The sequence below is a fragment of the Spermophilus citellus genome (assembly GCF_964194105.1).
Source record: "Spermophilus citellus genome assembly, chromosome: 4".
NCBI classification, from domain to species: domain Eukaryota; kingdom Metazoa; phylum Chordata; class Mammalia; order Rodentia; family Sciuridae; genus Spermophilus; species Spermophilus citellus.
In genome coordinates this window covers 192,368,638-192,388,095 of record NC_138185.1, presented here as the reverse complement: position 1 = coordinate 192,388,095, position 19,458 = coordinate 192,368,638, and the positions used below count along the sequence as shown (strand labels likewise).

The 19,458-nt window shown below is 45.1% G+C and overlaps 1 protein-coding gene across 1 annotated transcript; it reads right to left on the bottom strand.

Moving 5' to 3' along the window:
- Positions 1-9,802: 9,802 nt before the first annotated feature.
- Positions 9,803-16,873, bottom strand: SLC22A17 (solute carrier family 22 member 17; the record flags this gene model as incomplete). Its single annotated transcript, XM_081292924.1, has 11 exons — positions 9,803-10,438; positions 10,559-10,670; positions 10,961-11,178; positions 11,333-11,438; positions 11,744-11,889; positions 12,076-12,241; positions 12,809-12,963; positions 15,070-15,173; positions 15,266-15,769; positions 16,002-16,142; positions 16,868-16,873. 11 exons carry the CDS (start codon positions 16,871-16,873, stop codon positions 10,150-10,152), a joined length of 1,947 nt encoding a protein of 648 aa, XP_081149050.1. The 3' UTR covers positions 9,803-10,149.
- Positions 16,874-19,458: the final 2,585 nt, after the last annotated feature.

Sequence of the window (19,458 nt, the reverse complement as noted above, 5' to 3'; positions counted from 1 at the left end):
TATTACTTCCTGTTGTTTGATTAGTTAGGCATTTCAGGTCTGTCTTCAAATACAACTAGAATAGTGTATTGTGATCATTTTGTGGAAACTTATGTGGACTGGATAGTGTATTGGAAGAAGAACTGATTGTTAATACTGGAGAGGTGTCATCTATCCACCAGAGGGCACTACACGGCTAGCTCTAAAAGATCTTGGAGAATAAATTTTAGACACATACACTTTAGTTGTAGATAGACATAATGCCTTTATTTATTTATCTTTATGTGGTGCTGAGAATTGAACCCAGGCTGCACACATAGTAGGCGAGAGCTCTACCACTGAGCCACAACCCAAGCCCCTGGGTAAATGTTTTTGGCCATTCTTTGGTTTTAATTTTCTGTGTTCAGTCAATTCTGTACTATGTCCATTCTCCTCTCCATTTCTATTTTCCATTGCTTAAGCAACTCTTATTTGTCCTTGTTGCCAAAAAGGCCCTATGAAGCCACCAGTAACTTCCAACTACAAATGTGTGAAACTAAGATCTTTCTGAATTTGATCCTAATTAGGTTTTTCCTGCTACATCCTGGCCTACTTATAATGTGTTGTGCATTCCAGTTGAATTGCTGTATGTTCACGTATGATTCTTGCTGGTGCATTGAGCCTGCTATGACCATCCCAGCTTCTCTATCAAGATCATACACATCCTTCAAAGTATAAGCCATATAACAGCAGCAAAACTTTTCTTGAGGCCTCGGCTTGTGGCTCAGTTGGGTTCGAGTCTTCAGCACCACATATAAATAAATAAAGATCCATTAACGACTAAAAAAAATTAAAAACTTTTCTTGATTCTTCAGTCAGAATTAATCACTGATGTACTCAGGGCAAATTGTTCCTCTCTCTAGCACTTAATGATTTTATAATTAAAATAATTACATTCCTGCTTCTTCAGTAGATGGCAAGCTCCTTGAGGGCATAGATTGTGCTTTTGTATGTTTCATAGTACCTACCATTTAGTAGATGCTCAAAAGGCGTTCTCTTGGGTTGCATTTTCTGTCCTGGAGACGGTAGTAACAACAATAGTATTCCCTTTGTCCTGGACCTGTTGGTTCCTGTCTTTTCTTTTTTTCCTCTCCTGTCCTTACAGGAGTCAGACTTTCTACTCTACTTGGCCTTTTCATTTTTTCTTTATCCTTGTTTGGGGTTTTAAAGGAAGCGTGGAAAGAAACTTGCTATCCTCGAGCAAGCTCTGTCATTTTTGTTATATGCTGTTTATCACTCATAATAAGCTCCTTATTAACTGAAGAATAGCAATGAGTTTGGTCTGAATAGATTTCAGATTGCAGGGAAGAGTCTTTAGAATAAGGGAGATTAGGAAAACCTACTTGTCTAAGGTGAGGGTTTATGAGCTATATTTAAAAAAATGTTACTGCGGAATGAATCCAGGGGTGCTTAACTACTGAGCTACATTCTCAGCCTTTATTTGTTTGTTTGTTTGTTTGTTTAGTTTTTGGTACTGGGAATTGGGGCACTGGACTGAGTCACATCTCCAGCCTTATTTTGTATTTTAGAGACAGTGTCTCACTTAGTTGCTTAGGGCCTTGCCATTGGTGAGGCTGTTTTGAACTCACGATCCTCCTGTCTCAGCCTCCCGAGCAGCTGGGATTACAGGCATGTGCCACCATGCCTGGCTTATTTTTTATTTTGAAACAGAGTCTCACTAAGTTGCTGAGGCTCGTCTCCAACTTGTTATCCTCCTACCTTAGCCTTGTGAATCACTGGGATTAAGGTTATCTGCTACTGTGATTGGCCAGTTTTTTTTTTTTTTTAAATATTTATTTATTTAGTTATCGGCAGACACACAACATCTTTGTTGGTATGTGGTGCTGAGGATCGAACCCGGGCCACACGCACGCCAGGCGAGCGCCGCTACCGCTTGAGCCACATCCCCAGCCCCTGGCCAGTTTTTTTGTGGTACTGGTGATTGAATCCAGCAACACTTTATCACTGAGCTACATTCTACATCTGTTTTTACTTTTTTTTTTTTTTAAAGAGAGAGTGAGAGAATTTTTAATATTTATTTTTTAGTTCTCAGCGGACACAACATCTTTGTTGGTATGTGGTGCTGAGGATCGAACCCGGGCCGCACGCATGCCAGGCGAGCGCGCTACCGCTTGAGCCACATCCCCAGCCCCCTGTTTTTACTTTTTTATTTGAGACTGGGGTTCACTAAGTTGCCTAGGCTGGCCTCAAATTTTCAATCCTCCTATCTCAGCCTCCAGAGTTGCTGGTATTTTACGTGTGTGCTTCCATGCTCAGAGTCAGATGTTTAGAGGGCCTTTGGTTAATACAGAACACTTTTTGTTGGGGTACTGGTGATTGAACCCAGGGCCTTTCACCTGTTATGCAAGTGCTCTACAACTGAGCTATAACCCCCATCCCTTTTTATTTTTATTTTGAGACAGAGACAGAGTCTTGCTAAATTGCCCAGGCTGGTCTCAAACTTGCAGTCTTCTTGCCTCAGTCTCCTGAGTAGTTGGGATTACAGGCATGCACCACCACAACATGTACCTAGCTAATCCAGTACATTTTAAGGCAGGATTTGCTTAATCTGACATTGGCTATAGAGAAAAGCATTTGCTGTTGTTTTTGTTTTGCATTTTCAATTTAGGTTTGTTTTATTTAAATTTAATGTTAATTCCATACAGATTCTGTATCTGTGGCTCTAATCAAATATCTAGTAGTATAAATTTGCTTCAAGTAATATATACTGATAAAAGAGTTTGAGCTAGCAAAAGGAAGGAGGTGTGGTAGAAAGGAGAAAAAACAAAAAAGAATTGAACACATGTGCAGACTCCTTCCTACCATCTTCAATGTTTACCTGCTTCAGAGGGAAGGTAAAATTGCTGGACTTGTTCAATAATATAACATTTTTTCTTGCTTTTATATGTGATTATGAGAAATCTTTTGGATGTCACGGTCAAATTTTAAAATATCAACCCTGTTAATTTCCCGTGCCTCTTTCCCCTTTATTCTTATTGATAATCATTCAAACAAATAGACCTTTATTGAGTATTTAGCAAGTGCTGATCACTGTTGTAGGTGCTAAGACTTGTAACAGAAAAAAGAGCCACTCAGCAAAAAATTTTATTTATTGAAGCTTGGCGTCAATTTGTTATACCTCTGATTTGTATCCCACTAAAAAACTTCCACTGATTTTCTAAAAAACTGATATAATTAACATACCATAAAATTTGCCTTTGAAGTACAGGTCAGTGATTCTTAGAATATATTAATGTATATATTATTAGTAAATATAAACTATTATTAGTACCTAATTTTGGAGCATTTTCATCATCCCATAAAGAAACTTTTGAGGGGGGGTTCCAGGGATTGAACTCAGGAGCATTCGACCACTGATGCATATCCCCAGTTGTATTTTTTTTTTCTATTTTATTTAGAGACAGGGTCTCACTGAATTGCTTAGCACCTTACCTGCTGCGAGGCTGGCTTTGAACTCATGATCCTCCTGGCTCAGCCTCCCAAGCCACTGGGATTACAGGCATGCACCACCAAGCTCTGTGCTGGCCTTCTTTATACACTCTAAATACCAGACCCTTACTAGATAAGTGATTTACAAGTATTTCTCTCCCTTTGTGAGTTTTTTCACTTTATTGATAGTGTCCTCTGAAATACAAAAAGCCACAAAAATGTATGTCTGTCTCCTAAGAATTCTTGCAGGGGTTTTGTTTGTTTTTGTTGTTGTTTGTTTGGTTTGATGTATTTTTAGATGAGATCTCATGTTGCCCAGCCTGATCTTCAACTGATAGGTTCAAGCAATCCTCTATACCTCAGCCTCTCAAGTAGCTGGGACGACAGGCCTATGTCACTGTGCTTAGCTTTCTCGTAAGAATTTTATAGTTTGGGCTCTTACATTTAGGCCTTTGATGCACTTTTAATCGATTTTTGTGTTTGGTGTGAGCCAAGGGCCCAACTTCCTTCTTTTGCAGGTGGCTATCCAGGTGTCTTATCACCATTTGTTAAAAACTATTCTTTCACCATTAAATGGTCTTGGCCTCCATTTTAGACAACAGTTGACAAATGTCTGGACTCTTCAGTTGTATTCCTTGAATCTGTCTCTATGGCAGTATCACCCTGTTTTTGTTATATGTTTGTGATAAGTTTTAAAATTTTGGAAGTGTAAGTCTTCCAATTATGATCATCTTGGGATTGTTTGGCTATTCTGGGTATATTTCCATATGGCTTTTAGAATCAGCTGGTTAATTTCTGCAAAAAAAGATAACCAGAATTTTAATAGTGTTATGCTGAATCTGTAGAGCAGTTTAGGGAATATTGCCATTTTATGTCCATACCCACCCCCCAAACCCTGTTACTTTTCTTGGTTTTATTTTTTTGGGGTATTGCCACGTTAAGTAATATTAAGTCTTCCAGTGTATGAACCATTCTCTGAACTGTGTGCTTTTATGTAATGTAAATGGAATTCTTCATTTCATTTTCAGATCTTTTTTGCTTTTGCTATTGCACAGAAGTACAGTTAAGCTGCCTGTGGCACATATCTGTAAATGTCAGTGACTTGGGAGCCTGAGGCAGGAGATTGCAAGTTTGAGACCAACCTGGGCAATTTACTAAGACCCTATCTCAAAATAAAAGGGCTGGCAATGTAGCTCAGTAGTAGAATTCTTGTTTAATATGCATAAAGTCCTTGGTTTAATTCCCAGTTAGCCCAGTACTACCCCCCCAAAAAAAAAAGTTCAAGTAATTTTTTTTTAATGCTCATCTTATATACTGTGAGTGCAGTAAACTTGCTAAACTTATTTTACAGGTTTTGTTGTTGTTCTAATTAGTTACATGACAGTATTTTGATACATTGTACACAAACGGAGCATAACTTCTCTCTCTTTTGGCTGTACTTGGTGCTGATTATAATCATACTTGTATATAGGGTAAGAATGTCTGTTTCATTCTACCATCCTTCCCATCCCCACTGCCCCACACTTTCCCTCACTCCCCTCTGAAGAATCCAAAGTTCCTTCATTCTTCCCTAACTCCCCACCCCCACTATGGATTAGCATCTATTTATCAGAGAAAACTATTTAACAGGTTTTTTTTTGTGTGTGTGTGTATATTTCTTAAGAGTCTCTCTCTATAAAGTTGTGTCATCTGCAGATATAATTTTATTTGCATCTGAGTACCCTTTATTTCATTTTATTTCTTCATTTTTCTGGCTAAACCTCCTGTACAATGTTGACCAGAAGTGGCTAGGGCAGATCTCCCTATCTTTTTTTCTGATCTTAGGGGAAAAGTTTCAGTCTTTCATTGATTATTCTGTTAGCTATGGGGTTTTCTTTCTTTTTAAATTTTTTTTTTTGTAGTTGTAGATGGAAAGAATGCCTTTATTTTATTTGTTCATTTATATGTGATGCTAAGGATTGAACCCAGTGCCCCACACATGCCACGCAAGTGCTCTGCCACTGAACTACACAGCCCCAGCCCAGCTATGGGGTTTTTATAGATGCCCTTTATTTTCTTTGCTGGGCTAGGGTATAGTCCAGTAATAGAGTGCTTGTCTAACATATGTGAGGCCCATGTTGATCCCCAACTCACAAAATAAACACATACACTCACACTTACTGGTTTCCAAGCACATCATATTCTGTCATGTCTGTATACTTTGCATTATTTACTTCTCCTTTTTTTCCTTGGAAAACTCAAAGACTTACTTGCAAGATTTAATCTAAATATCTAAGAAGCTTTCCTGGACTGCCTCCTATAGAGGGTGACCTTCTGTTATAGTCTGAATGTTTATGTTCCTCCAAATTCATATGTTAAAACCTTATCCCTAGTATGATAGTATTATGAGTTGGGTCTTTTGAGAGGTGATTTGGGCATGAGGGTCTTGCCATTATAAAAGATTTAGTGCCTTTATAATAGAGACCTCTGAGCTGGTTATGGTTTCATGTGCCTGTAATCCTGGTGACTTGGGAAACTGAGGCAGGAATATTGCAAGTTTAAGATCAGCTTCAACAACTGAGGGAGAGACCCTGTCTTAAACTAAAAAAATAAAAAGCACTGGGGATGTGTCTCAGTGGTTAAGCACTACTGTGTTTAGTCTCCATTACCACTCCCCAAGCCCAGAAAAATGAGGTTCTTGAGAGTTGGCTTGTTCCCTCCTATGGGAGGCAGCAGCTAGGTGGTATATATGAACAGAAATTTGGTCTGGACACCAAATCAGTCAACACCTTGATTTTGAACTTCTTCTCAGCTTCCTGAACTGTGAGAAATATGTTTCTTTTGTTTCTATTATTATTATTATTATTATTATTAACGTTGCCTTGCACGTGCCAGGCAAGTGCTATACCACTGAGCTGTACCCCAGACCTTTTTTATTTTGAGTCAGGGTCTCATTAGGTTACCTGGGCTGGCCTTGAACTTGAGATCCTCCTGCCTCAGCTTCCTCAGTGGTGGAATTGTAGGCATGAGCCAGCATGCCCTGAGAGAGAGAAATTTCTGTTGTTTGTAAGCCATTTAGTCTATGGTGTTTTGTTATAGCAATCTGAACAGACTAAGAACATCTTTTCTGCTCAAAGCTGCTTTGGTACTCTTAACATTTCTCTGCATTTTCCACAGAGCATTGTAATTTTTTTGTTTCACAGACTTGACCCAGAGTGAGGTCAGGTATGTGTGCTACTTTAGACCTGAGACTGCACCAGACATTAGTAGCTAATTTGTAAAAGTTGGTTGCATGGTGGACAGGCTAGGCTGACGGAGGAGGCATATAAATGTCCTTATGTTGCTTTAACTTCATTTTTTTTTTTCATATAACTTTTCAAGTTTAGAAATGTACCCTCTGTATCCTTTTAATTTTATCCCAGTAATCCATTATGGTTCCTAGTTGTGAATCTAAATGTTTTTGAAAACTGTTGCGATCAATACAGTCTCTTCCAGAAAAGTAATCATTTCTCTTATTTGCCTGAAAACAGTTTCCTTGTAGTTACTGGGGTACCTAATGAGTTTAATATTAGACAGTGATACTTTCTCTAATGACATTTGGAAATATTTCCTGTCTGGCATGCAGGAAGAAAATTGCAGGGTCTCACTTCTCTGGAGCTGGCTACTCTATTTACCATCACATAACCTTAAATAAATTACTCACTTCTCCAAGCCTTGGCCTTCCCATTTATAAAAGTCTAAAAAAATAATTTTTATTTTCTGTGGAATTTTAGGGTCCCATGAGATGTGATTGAAGTTCAGAGCAACTAACAAGATGCCATTTGTTTTAGCTAGACATATTGACCTTTTCTAAGTAGGAATTGTTCAAGGATGAGGCATTGTATCTCCTGTGCTGTACTGGTGCCTCCGTATTCTTTGCCTTTATCTCTAGTTGGAATCAGAGAATCTTGCTCACTTTTCCTGCCTTCCATGCAGAGGCTGCTCTGGCTTTCTGATTGTTCTTACTTCTTTTCCTGAAACTCTTTTTCATTTTTTTCACTGGTTATGTAGAGGAGATCCACTGAAATGTCCTTTTGATCTATTCCTTGGAGAATATACTGAACAGTGTCTTTAACATAAAGAACTCTTGCTTTACAGGGACTTTGTTTTGTTTTTGGTGGTGCTGGGGAATGAATCAAGGGGTGCTCTATCACTGGGCTACATACCTAACCCTTTTTGTTTTTTATTTTGAGACAAGGTCCTACCAAGTTGCAGAGGCTGGCCCTGAATTTATGATTCTCCCACCTTAGCCTCCTAAGAAATTAGAATTACAGGCATGTGCCATTATGCCCAGTTTACATGGACTCTGCAAACAAGTACAAGAGCTTCCCTGTCTACCATCTTGTTGCACAATCTCTGGAGTTATAAAGGAATATGATTTCTTGCTTCATCATTGATTGTCAGAGCTAAAATGTCAACATTGGAGTCAGTTGAAACCCCCTGGATATTGCTTTACACAGTGTATACAGCAGGGTATTTAACTGAAAGACCCAGAGTGGGGTAGAATCCTGGCTCTGCCATTTAATGATAAACCCTCTTTATTTCTCTCATGTTCTATTTTTTTCAGTAGTAAAGCAGGGATGAAAATTTATCGGGGATTATGCTAATTAATTAAATGAGGGAAGGTCCTGATGAATTCTCCATTAATTTTTTTTTTCTTTTTGGACGAGGGATTGAACTTAGGGCATTCAACCACTGAGACACATCCCCACCCCTATTTTGTATTTTATTTAGAGACAGGGTCTCACTGAGTTGCTTAGCAGCTTCACCATTGCTGAGGCTGGCTTTGAACTTAGAATCCTTCTGCCTCAGCCTCCTGAGCCACTGGGATTACATGAGTAACATTTTGAGAGTCTAGTAATAAGTCCTGATTCATAGAGCTTGGGCCTCAAATGTGAACTGGCAGAAGGAGAAAGGAACTCTGGGGTTGCTGCACTCTTAGTTAATGGGCCTTCCTTTTCTGCAAGGTACTAGCCTTAAGGCTTCCATTTTCCTAAGAATCTCTCTCCAAACACCAATCTTCTAGGAAAAATCTCACCTTATCCAGTTCTCAAGAGTTTGTTCCTTTTGGCCTAGGGTTAAGAGCACTGTAGAGACTATGAAGCATTGCGGGCTTCTTGCTTCTGAATGAGTCTTACCTTCAAGAAGCAGCCTCTTGGTGCTCCAAACCACTAGCCTGTTTTCCTCATTAATAGTCATAGTGTTTAATGGATTTTAAGCTCCTTGAAGGGTGGCCTGTGACTTAGGTATCACATAAATCTGTCACAGGAAACACTTATTGAAAAAATGAGCAAATATTCAACTTTTCTAACATCTACCACGTCAGACATTGGTGTTTCAAAATTGAATAAGATTCCATCCTGAAGGAGCTCATCATACTTCAAAAACATTACTTGTTCAATCCTCATAGCGATTTCCTTGAAGGATGTTGGCGGTAAGAGATTTGCTCAAAGTGGTAAAGCCAGGCCTGGGCTAGTTGGAGAGGTAGGTCCTGACACTAAAGTGGAACTTCTAGTCATTTTGCTGCCACCTCTCAGGGAGACTCCACTCCTCATTGCCAAGGAAAATGCCCAAATGTTAGGGGTAGGGAAAGTAGCCTTAGTGTGCAGTGATGACGAGGTCTAGCACTGGGACATCTTAACTCTGTCACTTGTTTGTTTTGTAACCTTGAGCACGTTACTGAGTCTCTGAGCTTGGTCTTCTCATATGTAAAAAGAATAATACTGTAGTGGACATCCACTTTTTTTACCTGAACAACATCAAGTCCCACTTAAGCTAACAGTGCCCAAGTTTTGCTTTCCTCCTCTTAGTTGTCAGTAACAGAGGTGGGAGTATTATGTTACTCAAACAAGCCAGCCACATGCTTGCTGGAAATGATTTTTCCCAAGAATTGAATCCCACTGGAGTTCACTCATCCAGAAACCTTGATAAGAATGTTACTGGTCCTGCTTTTTGAACCAGGAGGCCTTTCAGCTCCTGACCTTTTATGGTTAGGTCTGTTTCTTCCATTTTCTGGGACTTCTCACATTAACCTGCCCCGATACACTTAACAAAAACTCCCATTTTGTTTTAATTCATCAGACTCAATTTGTATTGCTTTTAACAAAACCTAATTTATCCAAATACCTACCTTAAAATATGAAGTGTGTATAGCACCTAGTGCAGTCCTGGCAGCAAAGCAAGCAGTAAGTGGAGATAGTTATGCAAGTTAATTTTGGGGGGCAGGGTACAGGGAGGGGGAGGAGATTGTTAATGGTTTGTGTTCCACTGAGAAGCCTTTCCCCAAGAAATGGAAGGACAACAGCAGGGAGGGAAGTCCAGGCTGTGATATGCTCATTTATTCAAAATGTCTTTATTGAAACAGAATGATAGAGCAAGAAAGAATGAGGTCTGGGAGGATGTCTTTGGGCACAAGATGGAGCCCAGACCCATGTTACAGTATGGAGCTCTCTCCCTATTCCCTGACTTGCTGAAGACATGAACACAAAGCAGCAGGGAGGAGATGGGGGTGGGGGCGGCCCTCGGAGTTTTCCTCCATGGCTGGTGTGAGGTGCCTTGGAGCCTTCTGGGCAGCCCTGCCTTCCTCTCTCTTCCTGGTCTCCTTGCCAAGGCCTGTCACCTTTCTCTATGGGCCAGCCTCACACCAGGGTGCACAGAGGCCGCTTAGAGGGCAGGATTGGGGGTGGCAAGCAATGGGACATGGTCACAGCGGTTAGGGGGTGGCTGCCGTAGTAGGGAAGGCCGACGGCACAGCTCCCCATCCCGGAGCACCTCAGGCAAGAGCTTGCGCTTGGTCTCTGGCAGAAGCATAATGCTGAGGATGCAGAGGAGGGCACAGGCCGCCAGCACCACGTGCTGCAGGAAGGCTCCATGGCCCATGTGGAGGCGCTGGGCTGGACCACTCAGTCCCCCAAGTGCCCCCAGTGCCATGATCAGACCCAGGCCACGGCCCCTGGGGAAGATGTAGGAGATACTCAGCCAATAGCTGTGGGCCTCACCCCAACCCTTCTCTAGTAGCTTCCCTCCATCCCTCAGGCTTTGAGGCCTGGCCTTAGAAGTACCCTTCTCTCACCGGACGGTGGTGGGGATGACTTCAGCAGCAAGGAGAGTACTGAGGATAGCAGCTGCTTGGGAGGAGAAGAGCCCAAGAACAGAGAACGTGGTGATGGCAGCCTCATTCAGATCTGGAAGATCAAGAGGGACAACATGAATGGAGGTGGGGAGATCATGCCTGGCCTAATCCCTAGTGATCCTCTTTGTTCTTAGATCCTGTGCTCTAAGTGGGCTCTGGGCATTCACTAATTGGGAGAACAGACGGGGTTGCCTGGCTAGGTGGAGGCTTGTAGAAGCTGTGGGCAGGTTCAGGGTCTTATCTTGGGAGGCCTATGCCAGAAGTATTGGCTGAGTCTATCTGAGGCACCTCTATTGGGGTTCCCTTGTTGAGCCCACATCATGGGGAAGGGAAGACGCTTACAATCCCATAGACCCAGCAGGACTAGGGACGCGATGCCAGTGAGGGTCATTGCTAGAAGCAGGATGCCCCGACGGCCAAATCGGTCCACAGTGACCCCCAGGAAGACGCAGGCCAGGGCTGCTGTGCCACTGGCCAGCAGGGAGCACAAGTAGAAGTCTGATGGGCTCCCTCCTCCTCCCACAGGCTGGTAGCAGTGGCGAATGGCATGGGCAATGAAGCTGTGACGAGGGGTAGGGAAAGAAAGAAAAGTGATTGACCATCTTCAGCCTTCCACATCCTTGGTTATCCTCTGTAGGTCTTCCAGCCTTCCCCACCCAGCCAATCCCCATCCCAGCTACTGGGCTGGCCCTCAGGTCTGACACCCAGGCTCACTTGGTAAAGCCCAGGATAAGCAGATTTTTCCAGATGTTGCGGTAGTTGAGGAGGGACGCGAGGGAGAAAGTGGATGTTGCAGGGAGAGGGCAGGTGTTCTCCAGGTCTTTGGGAGAGAGAGAGGAGTTTAGAAGAGACAGCTGAGAAACCAGGATCCTCCCACATGAGGGTAGGGACCCTGGGAGATGGCACAGCTACATGCAGAAGGCACCTGTCCTGTGTGCATACAAGGTGTCACCCATAGAGAGCCTTGCTTTTTTTTTTTTTTTTTTTTTAGTTGTAGATGGACACAATATCTTTATTTATTTGTTTATTTTTATGTGGTGCTGAGAATTGAACCCAGGGCTTTACACCTGCGAGGCAAGTGCTCTACTACTCAGCTATAGCCCCAGCCCTGAGAGCCCTGCTTACCTTGCAGAGCCTCTTGGGCTTCTTCCCCCAGCATCTGCCCATGGGGCCGGTTCCGCTCAGCCAGGATCCTCAGCACAGATTGAGCTTCCTCAATCTGCCGCTTCACTATCAACCACCGAGCAGACTCCAGAAACAGACCAGGCCAGCTGGAGGCAGGGTGGTGGGGTGCAATGAGGCCTCCCCTCTCCTGACCCAGGGCTAGGAAACTCCCACCTCTGAGGGACTGAGACAGGCCTGGACCAGGGGCAGTTGAAGAAGAGGAGGGGTCTCTGGGCTAAAAGCTAGACTGGAGGTAGAGCTGGGCCAGACTACACATGAAGGGCAATACTAACCCATAAAACAGGAAGAGGATGCAGGGAGCGGTGATCATTCGCTGCAGAAATCGCCAGTCCTTAGAGACAAGGGCCAGGCCCAGGAACAGGAAGTGCCCTCCCACCCCCACCAACTCCCCTGCCAGGGCCACCCGAAGCCTCTGGGTTGGGTCACACAGCTCCAAGCCTAGAGATAATAGCAGGGATGAGGGAGAAGGGAGAGGCCAGGGAGGAGACATTAGAGAGGGGAGAGGGAGGGAAAGAGGAGGACAGAGAGCTAGGTCAGACCCTGAGCAGAGTTGTAGCCATCACCTCCCACAGACTAACCTCTAGGTGTCAAGGAGCAGAGAGATCATGCAGTCCCCTCTCCTCTCTTGCTCAAACCTAGGAGGGCTCTAGGTTCGGTCTCCCTGAGAGTGATCAGCATTTCCAGTTTACAGACCCTTTCACATCAGGTCTCCTGTTTGACCTTCATGTCAACTCTTGTCCAAGATCACATAGCTAGTCAGGGCTTCAGTTTTTAAATAAGGTGATATTCCCTAACAGCACTAAGTCCAGGGCAATGCTTTAAAGATTGCGGGGCGACAGATGTGAGAGAAGCAGGACCCCTGGATCATTCAAAAGCCTGGCTAGAAATATAGCTGATTCTGAACAGCTGAAATTTAGGCCTGAAGAAGGGGCAGTGGGGACCCTGGGGATATAGAAAAGCAGGTGTGAGACCCAAGGGAGGGACATCTGGCAGGGTGCCACTTACGCATCAGGTAGACACCAAGGTCAACTCCAGCAAGCAGAAAACCCAGGAGGAATCGGAGGGCCATGACTCCAGTGGAAGAGCCTGCAGCAGCTCCTCCTACTCCACAGGGGCCTACCAACCCCAAGGTCAGCAGCACAATCCCACGTCGGCCAAACCTGGAAAGTGGGGAGGACTTCTGGTTACCTAGACTTGCTTGGGGGAAGATGTCCTGGGTGGGGGCCGGCTGGCCACTTCAAAGTTGGTGATAGAGGATGAGGCTCCTGGTGTAAGAGCTGAACTGAGATTAGAGAAGATGAGAAGAGATGAGTACTATGTGTGGGTGATGTCTGGCTACTAGGCACTGGGTTGTGGCTATGGTTCTGTGGGAGGTGGAAATTGACTCTTGAGGATAGGGCTATTGGTATTAGGGCATTTAGGTTTATATGTGAGGTTGCCCATAGGGGGATGGGATATTGCTTAGTGGATTTGGAACCACTGATCTATAGGAATAGAGCTATTGGTCAGTAGGAATGGAGCTTGTCTTGTTCAGACTAGTCAAGAGATGGGAGTCACTGATATAAGTCACCTCTGTGGAGGTGAGGCCACTGGTCACTTGTGTGTGGGTATAATTTTGGTCAGTGAAGATGGAACTACTAATCTTAGGGGCTCAGTAATTGATTTTTGGGGATGAGTGGAATGGCACTGAGCAGGAGATGGAGCTACTGATCCATGAATGGGTCTATTAATCCATGGGGTAGGACTTTTGACCAGTGAGGATAAGACTATAAATCTTTGGAGACTGAAGAATTGGTCTTTGGGGATGGAACCATTGATTCATGATGCAAGGATCTCAGTATCCATATGGATGGGTATTCAAGGGATGAATCTGTTAATTCATGGGGATAATCACTAAGAATGGGCCAGGTGAGATAAAACTATTGGCAAGTGATGATGGTAACTGACCACAAGTTAGTGAGCACAGGGCTACTAATCCTTAGGGGATGGACTACTGATCTTTGGGGATAAGGCTATTGATCTATGAAGATTGGGGGCCACTGGTCATTGGAAAGGTGGCACTGATCCCTGGAAACAAGGTCACTAAACCTTTAGGGCAGGTTCATTTTTCATGAGGATGGCTTATTGGTTAAATGTGGCTAAGATTTCTGATTTGGGGAGACTGAATTATTGATCTTTGGTAATGAGGTCCATAGGAATGAGACTACTGGCATATAAAAAAGGCCATTAATGCATGGGGACAGGATACTGATATGTAGGTTTAGGATCATTGGCCTACAGGTGTCTATTGGACAGTGAGAATGGGTTTTAATTTTTAAGGAACTGGACTATTGAATGTCAGGATGCCTTTGATCCATGGAAGTTGAACTAATCCACTTAGGTGAGGCTATACTAGTGAGGATGAGTAATCCATGGGGATAGCCAGTGGAGTTGGAGTTCCTGATCGGTGATGATGGTGTCCAGAAACAGAGGAGATGGGATTTTTGATACACAGGGAAAATTACTGGTTGGTGGAGACAGGCAGTTGATGAGGCCATGATTTATGAAAATGGAAATTTGGGTCTGAAAGGATCTGAAATCCCTGAGGATCTGTGAAGATTGGACTATCAATCTATGAGGGGTGCTCTTGAGATTAATGATTCATAAAGGTGGATTTATTTAGTGGTAGGCATGAAACTATGGGTTACTGAAGATGAAGGTACTCTTTTGAAATATCTGTTGATCTATGTGGGAGGGGCCACTAGTGGGTCAGAGATTGAGTCGTTTGTAAAGTTGAACTATTCGTCAGTGGGAATGGGGCTGCTGATATTTAGGAATTAACATTGATCTTTAGGAATGAGCCCACTGAGGTGGAGCTAACAGTGCAGATGGGCTGTTAGCCAGTGGGAATTTGTTAATCCATGAAGATGGTAAGGGAGGTGGTTAGGATGAGAAGTGCTACAAAGGAAGAGAGAGCATTTCCTTGTCAAAACAGGGTTTTCGTTTAGGGGATGGGACTATTATCTTTGGAGATGATGTCATTGGTCCATGGATATGGGGCTACAGGTAAGTGGAAATGGTCCATGGAGGTCATTCTCCTGTGCAGAAGAATGTATTTCTTGATGGGGAATGAAGTTGAGTCAGGGGTAGATCACTGAACGGAAGTCCAGAGAAGGCCAGCAGAGTCCAGCGAATTGTCCTCTATCTTTTGCAAACACCAGCTGCTTGGGCTAGTTTCCCTAGCACCCCCCCCTCTCTACCATCCCGGCCCCCGCGACAGCCCTCACCTGTCTGCGGGGTAACCCAGGAACAGGTAGCCGGAGGCAAAGCCCAAGATGAAGAGGATCTGCTCCAGGATCACCTGCCAGCCCAGGTCACACACCAGATCCCACTGGGGATGTGAGAAGGGTGCACCGGGCATGAGGCCCCGCCCTTGCCACCCTAGGCCCTCCCCCAGACCCGAGGCCCGCCTGACCGTCTCACCTGGCCGATGGCGTTGGTGGTGAGCACCGGCAAGCCATTATAGTCCCAGTCCTTGAGGCAATGGTTGAAGTCTGGCGGGGCGAAGCCGCTACACGAGGGGTCCGTACTAGTGGCGACGCGGCTGACTGCGCTGGCTGCTAGGGCCGCGCTGGCGACGCTAACGCCGCTGGCATTGGGGGGCTGCTCCCAGCCAGAGGCGTTGGGAGGGAAGGCCCCGTAGTGGCAATGCAGTGGGGGCGCCAGCGTGAAGATGGGGTCCGAGGCCAGACCCAGAGCCACGAAGAGAACCGGCAGGCAGCAGAGGCCGAGCTGCAGCTGCTGGCCGCCGCCCAGCGCCCCCACCTGGGCGAGCAGCGCCTCAAAGCTGAGGGGGCCTGGGGGTACGGCCAGCGACAGGCTGCTGCCCAGCCCGTCGCCGCCCGCATCGCCCTCCCCCTCCCGCTCGCGCTCGCGCTCACCCTGCAGCTGCTCGGTGGGCACAGCATCTCCAAGGGTCCCGACCTGCTGTGGGGCGAGGTGGGGTGTTGGGGGCAGAAGGGTGAAGCGGAGAAAGCCGCAGAGCAAGGGGAGATAGGGGGCGGGAGGTGCTGAAGCTAGGGCAAGGAAGGCAGGTAGGGACAGGGGATGCACGGGAGAAAATGCCGGGCCTTCAGCGGGGACCTGGACGGGGGTGCGGGATAGGATGGCGTAGCCACCACCACCACCACCACCCCCCGCGCGAGGCGCAGGCACTTACTCCGTTGGAGCTGGGGGTGATCTCTACGGTGCTGTCGATTTTGCTGCCACCCCCGCCATTAGGCTCTGGGGTCCCAGTGGCCACCCGGGGAGCCAGCTTGCCGACCACAGCGGCCCTCTTGGACCGCGCCAAAAGGATGCACTACCCTCTGGCCCAGCTGCGCGCCGGGAGGCCGGACAGTGAAAGACCGAAGGGACCCCAATCTGCAGCTCTGCAGCCGCGGGCGCCTCCTCAGTCTCTGCGATCTCTGCGCTGCTTTCCCCTCCTCTTCCTCTAGACTCCCCTCCCCTTCCCACGTCAGCAGAACCTTCGGTCCAGACTTTTCGTCAGAGAGAGGAAGGGGGGCCAGGGCCCAGGGGAGGGAGGGGCTGGGGGCTCTGTCTTCTGTTCCTTGGTCTGCGGGCCATTGCGGTGAAAAGGGAAAAATGCTGAAGGATAGTAACTCAGACAGATGCCAGAGGGTCCTCCATCACTTCCAGTTCTTCCCCACTCATTCATTCATCAGTGAAATTTGTTAAATGCCTACTATGTTCCAGGCCTTTTCTAGGCTTTGGGGATAATAGGCTGGACAAGACCACCTTGGGGAGACAGACATGTAAACAGGCAATTGTAGTTCAGCTTATGCATGTGGAGAGCTGATTTGGCACTGTACTCAGCTTTCTAGCTTCAATCGCTACAAGGAGACCACTTCTCTGGGATTCACCATCCTATCCTGATTGAATCTCCATGATTTTTCAACAGCATTTGGCAGTATTAACAACCCCTTCCTCTAAATACTTTCTTATCTTCTAAGACCCACATTCCCCTGGTTTTTTTTTTTTCTTTTACTCCTTTTCTCCATGCAGGCACATCCTCCTATTCCTCACCTTCATTCAGTTCTGCAATCCTCAGAGACTTGGTCCTTGACTCTCTTCTCACCTTACAGTATTGTCTCCCTTTTGGGATCTCACTCATTCCCAACATTTCAGTCACCACCAGTACAAATGATACAAATCTGAGTCCCAGATATACCCCCTAGATCTCATCTCTTTTCTGAGCCCAGGGTCCACTTTTGATAACTCACAGGGACCTCAAATTCCCTATGACCAAACTCATGTTCTTCCCCACTATAACCTTGTTGGTCATCTTCTAGTCTTCCTTCTTCAAGGAATAATACCAACCACTTATGGCCAGATGCTCAGGTGACAGTCCTTGAAATTTCCTCTTAACTCATGTCAAGTTATTTACAAAATTCTAGCCATTCTACTTCCTGTATAGTTCTCAGATATTCTGCTTCTCTTCCATCTCTATTACCAATACTGCAACCTCCAAATTCCCACCTGGTGTTCTGCATCCTTTCATATCTATCCCCTCCCCCATCTATTACTTATGGATGCAGATGGAATAATCTTTTTAAAAATGGAGGTCTGCTGGGCACAGTAGAGTGCACCTGTAATTCTGGTGACTTGGGAGGCTGAGGCAGGAAGGATGACAAGTTCAAGGCCAGCCTCAGCAAATTAACAAGGCCCCAAGCAACCTGTTTCAAAATAGAAAATAAAAAGGGCTGCTGGGCTGGGATATAGCTCAGTTGGTAGAGTGCTTTCCTTGCATGCACAAGGCCCTGGGTTCAATCCCCAGCACCACACACACACACACACACACACACACACACACACACAAAGGTGCCTTGTGTGTCCCTTCCAGGCTATCACCATGAAGATAAGTATTCTAGACAGCTCACGAACTCACACATGCTCCTGCATGCCTGGTCATATGCTCTATGTAGCTCCATTTCACTTCATGTCTCAAACTTGCTGCACTCTAGCCTCTGACCTTCTTCAGTTTTTCCAATGTTACAGCGTCTTTGCACAAGCTGGTTCTTATACTTAGATGGCTTCTTAGTCAAGTTTTTCCCATCCTTCAGCTGTCGGCTCAAGCATCTTTGCCTCAAAATCTTCTCTAACCTTAGAATTGCTATTCAGTGGAATTGAAGGACCAGCAGCACCCATTATCATTTGAGAGCATAATCTTAGCCTCAACCAGACCCTTGAATCATTATCTGTATCTAACTAGATCCCCAGGTGTATGTACATTCAAGTTAGTGATGCATTTCTCTAATAAATTTTTATGCTTGATAGGTACTTCATTCCCCAATCCTAGGTAAGGACTGGGATGGACCATGTGTCAAGTCAACTAGCTCATTCCCCTTTCTCTACACTGAACCACCTTCCACTTGTCTCCTCTATTCATATTTCCCCAATACAGGAAACCCTTCTTTTCTAATACATCAAGCAGACTCTCACCACTCCCCCTCCCTCTATTCTTTTTAGCCTCTCTTCCAGAGTTACTGCAATACAATCACAGCCAACATACCTTAGGGATTTATTGTCTACATCCTTGTCTGTCTTGGATAATAATCTCTTAATTTTATGTGGTGCTGGGCTGTTCACATGCATTTTCTTTTTCTTTTTTTTTTTTAGTTGTAGTTGGATACAATATTTTTATTTATTTATTTTTATGTGGTGCTGAGGATCGAACCCATGGCCCCACACATGCTAGGTGAGCACTTTATCGGTAAGCCACAAGCCCAGCCCTGTTCACATGCATTTTCTTGGTAGGTCCTTACAACAACCCTATCAGACCATTATGATCCTCTCACATTAAAGCTAAACCAGGACTCAGAGGTGACTAGCAATGATTTTCCTACAGACACTCAAGTACATAACAGATCTGAGACTTGAACTGAAACCTGACTCCAGTTCAGGGGTTATCTATGAAATCTGTCTGGAAGATGGGGGATGGCTTTCAATACATAGAGGTGAATTTTGTCGATCCTGGAATCTGGAATTTTTTTCCTTGAGAATGAAATGAGAAGGGAGCCCACAACAGAGGAGGCAAATTCAGAGGGTGCCAAGGTACTAGATTGTGATTGAAATCTGAGGTGCCCCGAAAGTGGTTATTGTGCCAGATAACTGGGAGTGCAAAACTGAAGCAATGGGTCTGTGGCTCAGATTTCTTCCCTGTGGTAGGTAAATGGCTGGAGTAATCCCCCCTATAAACCCACAGGCTCTTGACTTCATTCACCAAAGTCTGGAGGACTATGGACTTCCAAGTCATTGCCCTTGTCTGCCACCCCAGCTCCCCTAGAAGACAGTTTGTCCAGAGGGATTATCAGTAGGAAGCCTGGGAAGTGCAGTGTAAGGGGCTAGATGCTCTTGGAGTCACCTAGGTGATGGCCAGCTTCTTTCCACAACTGCACCCCTCTAGTGACATCATCTGAAGAAGAAGGCTTGATTCCCAAGTCAGCAAACTGGGCTTGCCTTCCTGGAACACTAGTCAGACCCTCTTGGTTCTCTCTTCTTCCAGGTGCCTAGCTAATGTCTTGTCAGTTGTCCTCTCCTCACCTTGCTCATCTTTTCTCATTGTCCTGTGGATTTCCACCACCAAGTGTCCAATCTGGTTTATTTTTTATGCACTT